The 14759-nt window shown below is 42.6% G+C and overlaps 1 protein-coding gene across 8 annotated transcripts in view; it reads left to right on the top strand.

The window, feature by feature from the left end:
• PRUNE2 (prune homolog 2 with BCH domain) overlaps nucleotides 1–14759 on the top strand; it is a 270970-nt gene that overhangs the window by 241968 nt on the left and 14243 nt on the right. For 7 of the 8 annotated variants that reach the window (XM_078436921.2, XM_078436919.2, XM_078436917.2 and 4 more), the window contains 4 exons: nucleotides 5620–5722; nucleotides 6360–6491; nucleotides 8064–8150; nucleotides 13325–13423. In XM_078436921.2, the coding sequence (XP_078293047.2) occupies nucleotides 5620–5722; nucleotides 6360–6491; nucleotides 8064–8150; nucleotides 13325–13423 (421 nt within the window). The other variant, XM_078436923.2, reaches the window with a different exon arrangement.

Genomic DNA, 14759 nt, shown 5'->3' with positions numbered 1-14759 from the left:
TTAAATAACGTCTGTTTGGAATTCATATGGGTCAGTTGTAGGTTTTTTTTTTTTGTTTTTTTTTTTTTAACAGAGTTGACCTACAATGTTGTATTAGTTTCAAGGGCACCACGTAGTGATTCGACAATTATATACCTTATGAAATGCTCAACCAACTGCCAGTTATAAGATAACTAAGTCATGGAACGGGAAGTACCGCATAGGGAAGCTAGTCCATCATATTGTAATAATTTTGTACGGTGACAGGTGGCCACCGCACTTCTCGTGGTTGTAGGGTTCACCTGAGTAGCTTTCGCGTCTGTGCTGCTACGACCCGTAGTAAGGTCGCTACCCCAGAGGTCATTCTAGAAACGAAATGGTCTTTTGAATCCTCTGAGAAGCTTTAGGAATAAGTCTCTTGAGACTCAGCCTGGTCGGTTCTCCCCCTGCTTGAAGTTTGCTTTTCTGTGGACTCCGTTTGCATCTGTGCCTGATGACAGGCGTTGCCAGTGAGAGCCTCCACCTGCTTTAGGGACGGACCAGGGAGAGAGAAAAGCTGTGTGTTCGGTCTTTCCAGTGCTTTCTGGGAGCTCCGGGAGCCTCGCTTGATTTTGGATTCACAGTCAGATGAGCACAAGCACCACAGTGAATGTTGTCAACCTCAGGAAACATAAAGGGCTTTTTTTTAAGTTTTCTGCTGCATGCGCTCGTTTCCTGCAGTCCTGAGGCCCCACCCTAAGCTCAGCTCTTCCAAAAAAGTGTCAGCTGACGAGGCGATTGTTCTCTCTTCGGGGGACAGGGAAATAGCGTCTTAGCGCCACATTAAACCTGTAGCTTTTGTTTTCTACCAAGCAGAAGGACATTTTGTCTTTTCACACTTCCTTCCACCAGCCAGATTATCCGTCTTCCATTCAGGCACTGCTACCTTCGTGTAAGTATCAGAATCCCCCAGGGACTCCGACCTCGATAGCGAAAGGAAATGCCCATAGGCGCCCCTGGCCACGGCCTTGCTCTGCCCTGCCTCACTGTCTGACCTGCGGTGGTCACGTGGCCCAGGGACAGGTGCTGTGGGGGCGGGAGGCAGTTTGCTCCAAGGGAAACGTTTGCATAGCCCTGCAGAACGAGAGCTGGCCCCATCTCGATCTCGCTGAAGGGAACAGCCAGCCAGCCAATAGAAGCAACAACCCCTTTGTTCCACAACCCGCACATCATCCCAGATCTTCCCCGAAGCTCCTACCTCCTCAGTACCACCCACCAGGTATTCGGGGTTTGTTTGCTTTTTGGAAATAAAAAGAAAACCACACAAAGCTTGATTATAAAAGTAGCCTGTGCCCATTCAAAAAAACAAAACAAAACAAAAAAACAAAGGTCGAACGAGGTAGAAAAGTCTGTCGAAGTAAATCAGAGTCACCCAGTAGTCCTCTGTGTGTTTACCACGCGGAGTCTTAACTTAAGAGCCCCTTTGATGTGAAAAAGCAACATCACTGCTTCCCAGCGCTCCTGAGCCCATCCGTGTTTTGCCCAAATCAGGAAAGAGTGATTATCATCGACACGGTTGGGTTAAAACACAAAACAAAAAAAAAAAACCAAAAAAAAAACCAAAAAGCCACCGCTTCTGCCTGTCACACACTTGGTGAAAATTCAGCTGACCCGTCGCGGATCACGTGGTTTGCTGTGCCCTCCGTCCCAGCCACCCCCTCCCCTGGCCTTCGCTCCCCTCCATTCTGTGTCGTCAGCTCGGTTTTGTCCATGCGTCTGTCCAGTGTTGTTTGGAAGAAACGGCCACCTTTCCTGTCCCCAGCTCTGCCTCGGCCTCCTCCGGGCACTGGCCTGCATGAGTGTGCCCCTGGCTGCACCCATCCGGGACGTTAGCGGGACGCTGCCTCTTGCCACCCCCTGAACAGCTGTTGTGCTCTGTAGGTAAAGACAGTTCAGATTTTTACTTCTGAATTTGCCAGAGCTCGGTCCGCTGTGCTGGAAGCTGACACCTCCTTCTTAGACGCTACTGATGAGAAAGCGACACTCCCCAGATACCAATCTCTTGTGTTTGTTATCCTGGCTTCTGACGAGCGTGTAAGAAGCAGCACTCCATAGTGAGCACGGGTCTTGGGGTGTCTGGCATTTTCCCACGAAGAAGTTCTCCCGTTCAGGCCAACAGGAAAGCAGCAGCTCGATAACTGCAAGGTGGGGGTGATTAAAACCGCCACCTAAGTTCGCTGCAAAGCCAGACTCTGCCAAGGGTCATGCCAGCTGGGAGCATGCGTGAGAGCAGTATCCGAATAATGCAGTCTTCGGCTTTGGTGACCTTGATAGGAGCTATGGTAGGAGGCCTTGGACACCATATAGAAGAACAGAGCTCAAGACCTGTCTTGGCCATTAACTGCTCTGTGACCTTGGGACATGACCTAGCTTCTCAGCCCTCCCTTACCTCAGCAGTCAAAAGAGGTGATCTCAGAGCCGGGGTCACCACCCATGAGCCCATGAGCAATATTCCTGTTATCTGCACAAACAAACAAACAAACAAACAAACAAAAAACCAAAGAGAGGTCTAGGTGGTTTGGATCAACAACAGTGTGGGGTCACTTGGAGGCCAGAAACTGGCTTTTTATGAACTTGGGGACGGAGAATGTATTTCAATAACCATGGACAGTTACACCGAAGCATTATAATGAGAAGTTTCCTTTCTTGTTTTTGTTTTGTTTTGTTTTTTGTGTTTTTGTGTTTTTGTGTGTGTTTGTTTTTTTGGTTTTTTTGGTTTTTTTTTTTTTACTTCTCTCATTTCGTTATAGGAGATTCAGGTAACTTCTCTGCAGTGTTGCTGGACAAATGACCCTGGAAAGAATGAGAAGAGTTGCGGGCTGGTGTGTGTGTGTGTATGTTTTGGTTGCGACTGTCACATCCTCCCTCCTCTCTCCATCCCATTTGCTGGCCGGCACACTTGTGTCCCATCCCTCTCATGCCTGTCTGTTCTGCCTCAGGTAAGGTTTGCATTATCGCTCCAGAGGGTCTCAGGAGGCCCCGCGGTGGCATTGCTGATGCACCTCAGCGCACACACCCTGAACTCACCTCCTGGTTACTGAGAAGAGAGCTAAAGTACATGTTTTCAAAAAGCCATCCTTCCAATGAACTCTTCAGCTGCTGGCAGCCGACTTCCCTTGACTAAAGCTGCAATATGCTAAATATTAGCACAGAAATCGGGTTAGCCGACCCCCTCGAAGGCATGTGCGAGGAACCAAGAGCAAACAGACCCATTCCTTCCAGTTACCGCCCTTTGCCAGCAAGGACGATCTGAAATATCTCCCGAGCCTGACAGCAATGGCACCAGATCTTGGTTGGGAAGGAGAACTTCCCCGAAGAAGTCTTTTTCTTCTTGTTCCTTTCTTACGTCTTCCACCGTCTCTCCTCCTCTTCTCTTCCTCTGTCTCCTGCCTCTTCTTCCCTTCCTGCAGCTCCTCTGCCCAAAACTACAAAACTCCACCTTCCCTAGTGAATTTCAGGCATTTTTATATAAAGAGACATTCCTGACCTAGACGATGATCAGGACGTGGCGAGTTGATTCTTCAGTATCCCTTCGAGTTAATGAGCCTGGGTGACCGTGACACCACAGCATTCCAAGGACAGGCACACTGACACAAAGAGCTGAAATGCCATTTAAGATGACTTCTGAAGTACTGTTTAGAAACCTCGGACTGTCCTTAAAAAAAAAAAAAAAAAAAAAAAAAAATTAGAATTAGAAATTCTCCAGAAATGGGAACAGAAATCAAAGTAGCTGAGTGGTCATGATCTTGAAGTTAGGTTGACACCCTGGAGCCAAGCAGCTACATTTACAGAGATGCTTTTGTACTTGTTTTTAAGTTGGATTCATTATGTCTATTCTCTCTTTGAATGAACCGGGTCCTTGGCATTGTGCTCAGTCTAAATGGCCTACCTTTGTGGTGTTAGCATTGGTGTAGCAAAGCCACGGTGTCCTTTGTGGATTTTCATTCGGTTCTGAATCTGTTTAAATGAAATTGTTCGGTGGAACAAACACTTCTTGTGTTACAATGTATCTCCTGCCATCTTCCTTCACATCTGGTTCTTAAAGAAGTTGGTAACTACCTGCATGTTGGAAGAGGCAGAACAAAGCAAATAATCCATAGGGAAGCCACGGCAATCCTGTTTTGCAAACGTGGGTTACATCGGGTGTATACTTACATAGGTAGCATTTTCTAACACATGTGGAGTAAACACTGCATCCAACAACCTCAAATTAGTCATACACACAAACCCATAATTTGATATATTTTTAGTTGGTATCACTCTTTTCCCCCCACCTCTTTTGTGGTAGGGTCATACTGTCTTTGTAGAGAACGTCTTATTAAGCTGCTTTTCAAGAGTTAAGCCCATCCAAGTCTATATCCAGCCGGTATTTTACTGCCATGTAATCACCAGAGGGGTATTTAGAGTTCTGAAAAAATGAAACGCACTGAGTTCAGATCAGGCTTGAGGGTATGTCCTGTCTGCCTACTCAGAGCTTTGAGGCAATCTGTACATAATGATTCTGAAGTCCAGACCTATGTTATATGACAAAAATTCCAAGTGTTTATGAAGGGACATTAAAAAATGAAAACACAGTGCATTCCTTCATATTTTAAGTCTGAAGGACACGAGAGACTCCATGCACAAACCCGTGGAGGTTTGACCAACAGCTGCCATGAGTGTCCAAGATAAGCTCTGAGGGAGCACAGAGCTTAGAGAATGCCACACAGCTTTCAGATGTGGGTAAAATGTCCTGAGATGTCCCTATATTTTTCTTGACCCTTGGAGTTCACACTTGCCTTTTATTTTCTCACACACGTGCGTATAGCACCCCCACCTCTGCTTCCTGTCCGCGTCACCAGGAAGTAATTCTCAAGTTTTCTCAGAAGCACATATTGTCGTAAAACGCAAAGAGAGGTTGGCTTTCACCAGGCCTGTCTTGAATTTGTTCTTTTTTAAAAAGATGAGGCTCTGTGTTCTGTGCTCAGTGACTCGAGGCCTGGCCAGAACTTTCCACGTGTCAATGCACTGCCTGTTGAATCTGGAGATCCCAGGGACACTACTGGCAAGTGAACCAGTCCACAAAATCAAAATAAAGGTGTTTTGCTTGTTAACCTTCTAGTATCTGGTCACTGGAGTATGTGAGCCCGATTATATTGCAGTTCAGTGACTAGATTTTCCCTTTAAATTAACCAGAGTCTGAGAAAAACCGCTAAAAACGATCAGGGAGAGCCTCTTAGCCATTAAAGGACTGAAGCATTATATATTAGAAACCTGTAAGTCAAAACCCCCATCCTTTGCTAAGTTGAATATTTATATACCCCATTCATGACTATGTACAACACATATCATCGTCCATAATCAATGGATATGCCATTTATGCAAATATATTCACACTGTATATTTAAGGCTGTATACAATATACATATATTATACTCTATGATAACCACTGAAAATAAGGTTATGTACTTACAGAAGTATAGTCTATATAATACTCACTTAAAGATCTGTTACATTTATGCACACACGCTTGCCAAAGCTTCCAGATTTGCCCTTTAGGTTAAATATTATCTTGTTAAGAGCTTTCAGTTGGTCACAAATGTCTTTTTGTTTGTCGCCCAGGATACTATGGGGACGGTCTAAATGCAATCATTGTGTTTGCTGCCTGTTTTCTGCCAGACAGCAGTCGAGCGGATTACCACTATGTCATGGAAAATCTTTTCCTGTGAGTGATATTTATGGCAAAGTGCTTTGAGTGAATGTCTATGGCATGGCATGGCAGATAGTGCATCTTTAATGGGAGGAAATAGATGATGTAGAACATTCTAAGCCTTTGATGAAAAGTCAATGAAATCTCTGTCAAGGAATATTGCTCAAGAGGCGAAAGCCTTTAAAAGAACTTTTGTCAGTAGAGTGATTTGAAAACAAAACGAACACAGTCTTGCCTGCACTCTCAAATCCTGGAACATTTCCTTTGGATAAAGTGTTATTTTTATTCCCCCCGTAACATGGCTTCATTTATATCATTCACTTGTGCCTTTGGTACATGATAACATTGTTGACATTTTTGAAATTCGGGTTCTAACCTACGTATTTTTTTAGCGTAGGCGCATTAAAAAAAAAAAAAAAAAAAAAAAAAAAAAAAGATAAAAACAAGATAACCCTACAGATAAATGAGCAATACTCACTCTCAGAGAAATAATCTTAGGAAACTGCATTCTTTTCAAGGTAAAGAGGGAATATGCACAACCATTCTTAAATGTCATACGCTCTGTAATTTAAATGTCATATAATCATGTTGTAAATAAGATGAACTGTTTCATGTGGGAAATGAAAACCCTCCTCTTCCTTCCTGTGATCAGATATGTAATAAGCACTTTAGAGCTGATGGTAGCTGAAGACTATATGATTGTGTACTTGAATGGTGCAACCCCCAGACGCAAGATGCCAGGGCTGGGCTGGATGAAAAAATGCTACCAGATGATTGACAGACGGTACGTGGGCGTCATTATTTGATCTCCGTTTTGGCTTCCTCAATAACTCCCATTCCTAATTCCCTTTCATCTACCGAAACACGTGATCACGTTTTGGGAACATGGAATTATGCAGAGTTAAGAAAGGACAGAAATATTAAGAAAAGTTCACTTGCTGCCCCAAATCTGAAATAAAGCAGAGCTCCCCTGGGTTTTGCTAGGTGTTGTCATCTCAAACCTGGCGACCACGTCTGTTCTAAACTATGTGTATGCCGTTGCCGCATGAAGGTGCGGTTTGTCCTGATAAACAGAGGATCCATGATTCTTTTTTTTTTTTTAAGTTTATTTATTTATTTTGAGAGAGAGAGAGAGAGAGAGAGAGAGAGAGAATCCCAAGCAGGCTCTGCAGTGCGGAGCCCAACTCGGGGCTTAAACCCACAAACCATGAGATCATGACCCGAGCCAATCAAGAGTCAGATGCTTAACCAAGTGAGCCACCCAGGCACCCGTGGAGTATCCACGATTCTTTACTGGTTTTACGTGATCTTGATGCTGCTTATGTGCACTAGGACTGTTGATCTGGGCGACTGTTGGGCTTATAGTCCATCATTCGCCGAGATAGTTCAAGTTAACCACTAGCCCGTTTGGTCCCGTGGTGCACTTTTCTCCCAAGATACTTTACTTCCATCCATACTGGCTTGAATAGAACAAAACATGTTAGGGGCACCTGGGTGACTCAGTTGACTAAGTGTGGCATCCCCTTAGACGTGGCTTCGTGCATGACAACATGCGAGTGCCCTGTTATGTTATCTAAGATCCATTTGATGATCTAAACATTCATAAAGTAGCATTGCTAATGCTTCAAAACATGCCTGAATATCAAGAATGCTAAAATGGTAATCTGAAAGTCAAACAACCACATGATCTACTGTTACTTGTTTCATAATACGGAAGAAGAAACCAAGGCTTAGTAGATCAAAGAAATTGGCTAAGTTGCTAGTAAGAATGTGTTCTTTTCAAAACAGTAAAGATAATGCTGGCAAAAATGAAAAGAATTGTTAAGCAAAATGCACCCTGATAGTCATAGATTTATGCAGTCCAGAAATACACCCATCCTACTTTACATTTATTCCTCTGGGAAAATGAGGTTGGACTCATACAAGTTACAAATTTTATCTCAAAAAAATTGGGGGGAGGGGGGCACCTGGGTGGCTCAGTCAGTTAAGCGTCTGACTTCAGCTCAGGTCATGATCTCATGGTTTGTGAGCTCAAGCCCCGCATCGGGCTCCGTGCTGACAGCTCAGAGCCTGGAGCCTGCTTCGGATTCTGTATCTCCCTCTCTCTCTGTTTCTCCCCCACTCACACTCTGTCTCTCAAAAATAAATAGACATTTAAAAGTTTTTAATAAAATAATTTTTTTACTAATCATGGTCGTTCAGTTCCTTCCCATCAGATAATAGGAACTTACCTAGAACTCTCTAATATTATAATATGCTTATTTGGGGATATACTTTCCATTTTAACTCCTACTGAAAATGGGTTAGGAGTGATTTTTTTTCTTTTCTTTTCTTTCCTTTTTTTGTTGTTAAACAGGTTGCGAAAGAATTTGAAATCATTCATCATTGTTCATCCGTCTTGGTTCATCAGAACAATCCTTGCAGTGACACGACCTTTTATAAGGTATGGTTGTTATTATACTAAAAGTACTTCTAGTCGTTTTTCAAAATATGTGTTCATTGTCCTGTAAATAAGAATTCACGAACACAGAGAGTATTTAGGAAGGCATATTTTGCCCCTGCCTTTCCTGGAATGCTATTTTGGACTGTGTAGCAAGGAACCCTAATTAAGAGTGAGCATTATTTTGTAATGACTGTTTTTCCCCACTATTACGAAACATGACCTCTCTATTGCTTGCTGTAACACAGAGGTTGAAGTGGGAGGGTTTCCATGCCACAATACAGAAGGGAGTAGGTAATACTTTTAAAGTGGACTTGGTAATTTGTAGAGCGTAGAAAAGGCATCATAACGCAACAGTGGAAAAATAAAGACAAACCAAGGACAGAAACGGGAGTGGTGTGCCTTGTCTTAATTGTTCTGTTTCTTCTGAACACATATCATGTAGGTCACGAAACTTAGGGAAAGAGTCTGGGCAGCCATTTTGAGAGCTTTTTTTTCATTGCCCATGAGGATTCTGGGTTTCGATTCAGTTCAATTCTGTGAATATTTATCCACCATTTATGTTGTGTTAGATACTGTATAACCTGACATTTTGGGGGACACAAAGAAAAAGAAAACATGCCTCATAATATAGTGAGACTTGAAACAGTTAAACGAAAGGGACAGGGTGTATTGCCTAGAGAGCTTTAAAATAAAATACAGTCTTACCTAACATTGGGATGCAGAGGAGATGAACTGAAAGTTTTCTGTCTCAAAGTTATTGATGAATTTCTAAGAAACATCCTGATCACTTGTGGAGGAAAAAAAAAATGCTAAAGGTTAAAAACCTTCATTTATTTATTTTTTACAGGGACATTTACCGTGCCTTCCCAATTCTACCTTTTTTGTTCAGTGTTCCCTTACATGTATGTAGCATTTCCACCTCCTACTTCCAACCATTGAGTAGCATCTTTCAACCTAGTTTTCCTCTGGCAAAGTTTAGTTCTTTACCATACCATGTGAAATTGCTTTAAAAAAATAATATGAGAGGGGCGCCTGGGTGGCTCAGTCGGTTCAGTGTCCGACTTCAGCTCGGGTCATGATCTCACGGTTTGTGAGTTTGAGCCAAGCCCCACGTCAGGCTCTGTGCTGACAGCTCGGAGCTCGGAGCCTGGAGCCTGCTTCCGATTCTCTGTCTCCTTCTCTCTCTGCCCCTCCCCCACTTGTGTTCTGTCTCTGTCTATCAGAAATAAATAAATGTAAAAAAAAAAAATTAAAAAAAAAAAAAAGAAATATTTAAGGTATACAAAAGCCACTTATTTTAATGATAGAAAGTGCTTTGGGATGCCGGGGTGGTTCAGGTTAAGCGTCCAACTTTGGCTCAGGTCATGATCTCACAGTTCGTGAGTTCGAGCCCAGTGCCGGGCTCTCTGCTGTCAGCGCAAAGCCCGGAGCCTGCTTCGAATCCTCTCTCCCTCTCTCTCTGCCCCTCCTGCCCCCACACTTTCTCTCTCTCTCGCTCTCTCAAAAATAAAAATAAACATTAAAAAAAAGAAAATGTTTTGATAAGGGAATAGGAATCAATGTACATGAAGAGCTTATAAAAAATTTAATGGTGGGGTGTGTCTGGCTGGTTCAGTAGGTGGGGTATGTGACTCTTGATCTCAGGGTTATAAGTTCAAGCCCCACACTGGATACAAAGATTACTTAAAAATAGAATCTTTTAAAAGTTTTTCTTTTCAAATTTAATAGCCAAGAAAAGTAAATGTTAGTTATCATATTCACTCACTGATATTTGTTTGATCATTTGGGGGTTATAAAACAAATAAGTTTCTCGGTAAATAACAAAACTTTGTTACTGTAAGAATACTGAGAAGTAATTACAATTCAACATCATTTGTCGAAGGGAGTTTCGAGATGGTAAGTACAACAACAGTAATAAAATGATAGCAAAGAGTATTGTGGTAAATTATAGAAACTCATGGCTTACATTTACTGAGTATGTACAGGCAGTGTTTCATTTAATTGTAATGTGAGTCCTCTGAAGGAGATACTGTTTACTGTTTCCCTCATGCAGGAAACATCCCTGAGGTTCAGTGAAGTCAATGAAGTTGTCTAATGCAAAAACCAGCAAACCCCTTTCTGTAAAAGATCAGTCAGTAAATATTTTAGGTTATGTGGACCATCCGGTCTCAGTCACATCTGCTCAATTCTGCCATTATAGGTCCAAAACGGTCAATAGACACTATATAGATAAGTAGGTGTGGCTGTCTTCGAATCAAACTTGATATGTGAACACTGAAATTGAACTTCTTAAAAATGTTTTCATATCACAAAATATTCTTGGTGTCAGATTTTTTTCAAATATCAAAAAAAAAAAAAATGTAAAAACAATCCTTAGCTGGAGGACTGTAAAACAAAAACAAAAACAAAAACAAAAACAAAAAAACCAAAACAGTTAACAAGCTGGCTTTGGTGCATAGGCTATAGTTTGCCAACCCCAGGTCTAATGTAAAATAGCCAGTAAGTGATAGACTCAGACTTTGAACCCAGTTGTCCGCCCAATTGTGAAGAAAACACATTTCAAGTACTTAAATATTATATTCTACAGTCTCATCATGTGACACCCTCCCTCTTTAAAGATCCCCCTCTGCATCAGTCTATATCAGTGTAACCAAGTTTTAGACCTGAAAAAAGAGGTCACTAAAACTAAAAAAAGGAGAACACCTATGATACAGGTAGATGGGAAATTCTTTATTTTTTTTAATGAATTGTCTGTGGCAAGTACTGGGTTAGGTGGAGATTGAGAGGCACGGCAGCTGACATAGACAAGTAAGCAATTAAAACAGAGGGTATAGCTGAAGCAAAATGGGGGTGATAACACGGTGAGGGTGAATTTGGGGTAACAGGTAGAGAGTAAAGGCTGAGAGCCTGCGTCAAGAGAGGTGTTCCAGAAGAACGAGCCTTCAAGGTGAGTTTTGAAGAACCGATAGGATGGACTAGCTGAAACCAGGTAGAAACAGCAGGTCCAAACACACCAAGAAAGGGACAACATGACATGTTCAGAGAACTGTACATTCTAGTGAACGTAACCCTGGAGCTGGATGGAGGGTTCCCCTTCCACCCACTCTATCTTTTATCAAAACCTGAATTTAGCTCAGGAAGTCCAGGGGAAGGAAGAGGTAGTGTGTGTCCATCCAAGGCTTCTCAGGACGGCTAGAAGTGACTCTGTGGAGACACAGGTCATTCACCGCCAGTGGCCCAGGGTCAGATTGCAAGTAAAATGTGAAAGATAACCGTACAGAGGTGTGACCCCGCAAAGCCTTCCTTCTAGAATGCACAGTAGTTGAACAGAAGGCAGTACAATTGGCAGACGGCTCAGCATGATCTCTCGACTGGAGAGGTCTTTTTCTCGGAAACCATTCCAGAAAGTTCGATGCTTGATCAAGTTCCCTTTCAAGTGGAATGACACATTTTAAAAAGCAGTTTGCAATTACACCCATAATACACAAATGCTTTCTCCTTATAAAACATCCAACCATTACCGATAAGACTAAGTTCTTCCTTCAACAACTGCCAGTTTCTGTTGGGAACTCCTTTCCCCAGAGGCACATCCCTTGATCAGTTGCAATAGTATCTTTTCATGTTGTCTTATATCCGTCTATACACATCTAACATGGTAACGTGTAGATGAAAGCTGTTTGTAATTCAGATCCAGTTACTGGAATATGGTTTTGGTCCATCTGGACTGAACGCGCTAGCCAAAACTTAAAAAAAGAAAAAAACTAAAAAAAAAAAAAAAAAAACAAGCTAAAATATTAAGAGGAAAATGAGTTTATACATACTTTAAGAAGTTAATGTTTTATTTTTGAGACAGCACAAGCAGGGGAGGGGCAGAGAGAAGGGAACAGAGGATCTGAAGTGGGCTGTGTGCTGACAACAGTGAGCCCAGTGTGGGGCTTGAACTCATGGATCTCAAGATCATGACCTGAGCCAAAACCGGACACCCAACTAGCTGAGCCACCCAGGTGTCCCATGTATACTTGCAAAATTGATCAACCTCGGGGTGCCTGGATGGCTCAGTCATTTGAGCATCTGACCCTTGGTTTGGGCTCAGGTCATGATCTCCGTTTATGAGTTAGAGCCCCATGTTGGACTATGTGCTGATATCACTGAGCCTGCTTGGGATTCTCTCTCTCCCTCTCTCTCTGCCCCTCCCCTGTCTGCCTTCTCTCTCTCTCTCCCTCTGTCTCTCTCACACACACACACACATGAAATAAACAAACATGCAAAAACATGAAATAGATCAACCTTGGAAGAGGCTGAAAGAATTAATGACAAGATTTTTATTTAAGAACAAAGAAACAAGCAAACAAAACCAAATGAACCATAAACCAATGAATGTGGAGAGCGGCAGAAACCTCTAAGAGGCCATGTGAAGTGCAGTCAAGAGTATAGACCCGAGGGGGGGTGGGAGAATAGGTGATGGGGATTAAGGAGGGCACGTGTGATGAGCACCAGGGGATGCATGGAAGTGTTGAAGCCCTATATTGGACACCTGAAACGAATATAACACTGTTAACTAACTGGAACTAAAAGAAAAAAAACTTACAAAAAATAAGAGTATAGACTCTGGTCAGACTGCTCTGGTTGGAATCCAGGCTCTACCATATACCTGAGGTGAAACCTTAGGCAAATACGTGACTCCCTGTGTGTCGAATTTCCTTATCTTTAAAAAAAAAAAGAAGAAGAAGAATTAGAGGTATCTGGGTGGCTCAGTCAGTTAAGCGTCTGACTCTTGACCTCGGCTAAGGTCACGATCTCGCAGTGCAGTTCACGAGCTTGAGCCCCAGGTGGGGCTGTGCACTGACCGCGTGAAGCCTGCTTGGGATTTTTTTCCTCTCTCCTCCTCTCAGCCCCTCCCCAAGTTTTAAAGGAGCACTGGGAACATCTTTTAAAACAAAAAGAGAATAATAACAAGCCTACCTCACTAGGCTTAAGAAGAAATAAGGGAGTCGATACATATAAGCCACTTAAAACAGTATCTCGCATGTTGCAACTACTCGGATGTGTAGCCTTTCTTCTTAGTAAGTGCGGGGCCAACGTGTTAACTTTTTCAGGATTTTCAAGAAGAGGCAACACACTTAGAAGGGATGAAGTGGACACTAATGACATCTTTTCTCTCTCTTTTCTTTTAGCTCAAAATTCAGCAGTAAAATTAAGTATGTCAATAGTTTATCAGAACTCAGTGGGCTGATCCCAATGGACTGCATCCATATTCCAGAAAGCATCATCAAGTAAGTCGTGATGGTTTCCAAGATTCGGTAAGAAATACTGCATGTTTGGAGGGGACTGGAAAACAACTCACTTCTGGAATACTGGGGAAATGTCGTGAATTCTATTTAAAATAAATACGGAGTGTTTTCCAATCAATACATATTTTTTTCCGAATACCCATAGAGACCTGTTCTTTCAGATTCTCTTTCACATAATCTTCTCTTGGGGTTATCGATCATTGCTCATTTCACCTTAAATTTTGCTCCCATTTTGGAAAGCATAGACTTAATATGAATCAGTACACCTGCTGCCTGTGTCTCCCTCTCTCACAGACACCACAGGGTCTGAGCATAGCTTTGCCTTCTTTATTGCCTTATGGAAAGTCATTTACCTGCCCGGCCCTAGGAAAAGGGGGGAAAAAATAAACTATCTTTTCTCTGTTTTCTTCTAAATCCCTTTTCTTCACGGGTCCCTTCAGGTGAAAGGTAAGGCAGAGTGGTAGGTGGCGTGGGTAGGGATGATCCCCTTCCTCAGGGTAATGCAATTAGCAGCCCGTGAGGAAACAGCATGGAAACTGAAGGGCGCTGGATCGTGCTGTAAAAATAATGAGAATAACAGTTAACACCGGCTGCTTGGAGCTGAGACTTAAAAGTACGGAGGCTGAGGAGGGAGCTCTCCTGTTTGGTTCACTGTTGCAAAGAACCGTTGTTCTCTGTGGGTTGTGCTTTTCTTCCTCTGTGTCTGATTCACTCATTTTTTTTTTTATTTGATTGAAAATGGGAGGCCTTTAAGCTTTAGCTCGAAGAAAACAGACAAGACAGACAAGGATAGCCTATCTTCCTCCATAAGATGGATAGCAAAGTAGACTTCCCAATTTGCACTTCCAAAAAAGAGTCCTTTTACTAAAAAGAAAAAAAAAGGCGGGGGTGGGGGGAGTGGGTGGGCGAAGAAGCTGGAAAGAAAAGACTTGCATTTATTTCGTGGCAATACCGTATCAGGCGTTAGAAGTGCTCTATGTATGTAGTGTTTAATCCCCATAGTAAACCCCCAAGTACAGGTAAGGGAAGCTAACAATGAAGAAAAGCTACTTATGTCAAGTATAAGTAGGAGCAAGGAAGAGATGGAACTAGAAAGAATTCAGACCCAGGTCAGCCTGGCAGCAGAATTCTCCTACCCTTTTCTAGCAGTTTCCTTCACCTTCCTTAAAGTATTGGAAGTCCTAGCTCAGGAGTAGATGCGTTTGGTTTTCCTTCTCTTGATAGGAGGTGAACACCGGATAATGATTTGGCTTAGAACTGCCAGTTGGCTTAGCCGAATCAAGCAGTGTTCGTGTGATCCTAACAGCGGCTTTGATCC

This window comes from Panthera onca, chromosome D4 (genome assembly GCF_046562875.1).
Source record: "Panthera onca isolate mPanOnc1 chromosome D4, mPanOnc1 haplotype 2, whole genome shotgun sequence".
NCBI classification, from domain to species: domain Eukaryota; kingdom Metazoa; phylum Chordata; class Mammalia; order Carnivora; family Felidae; genus Panthera; species Panthera onca.
Note: the sequence above shows the minus strand (reverse complement) of the source record. Positions and strands in the feature narration are given on the sequence as shown.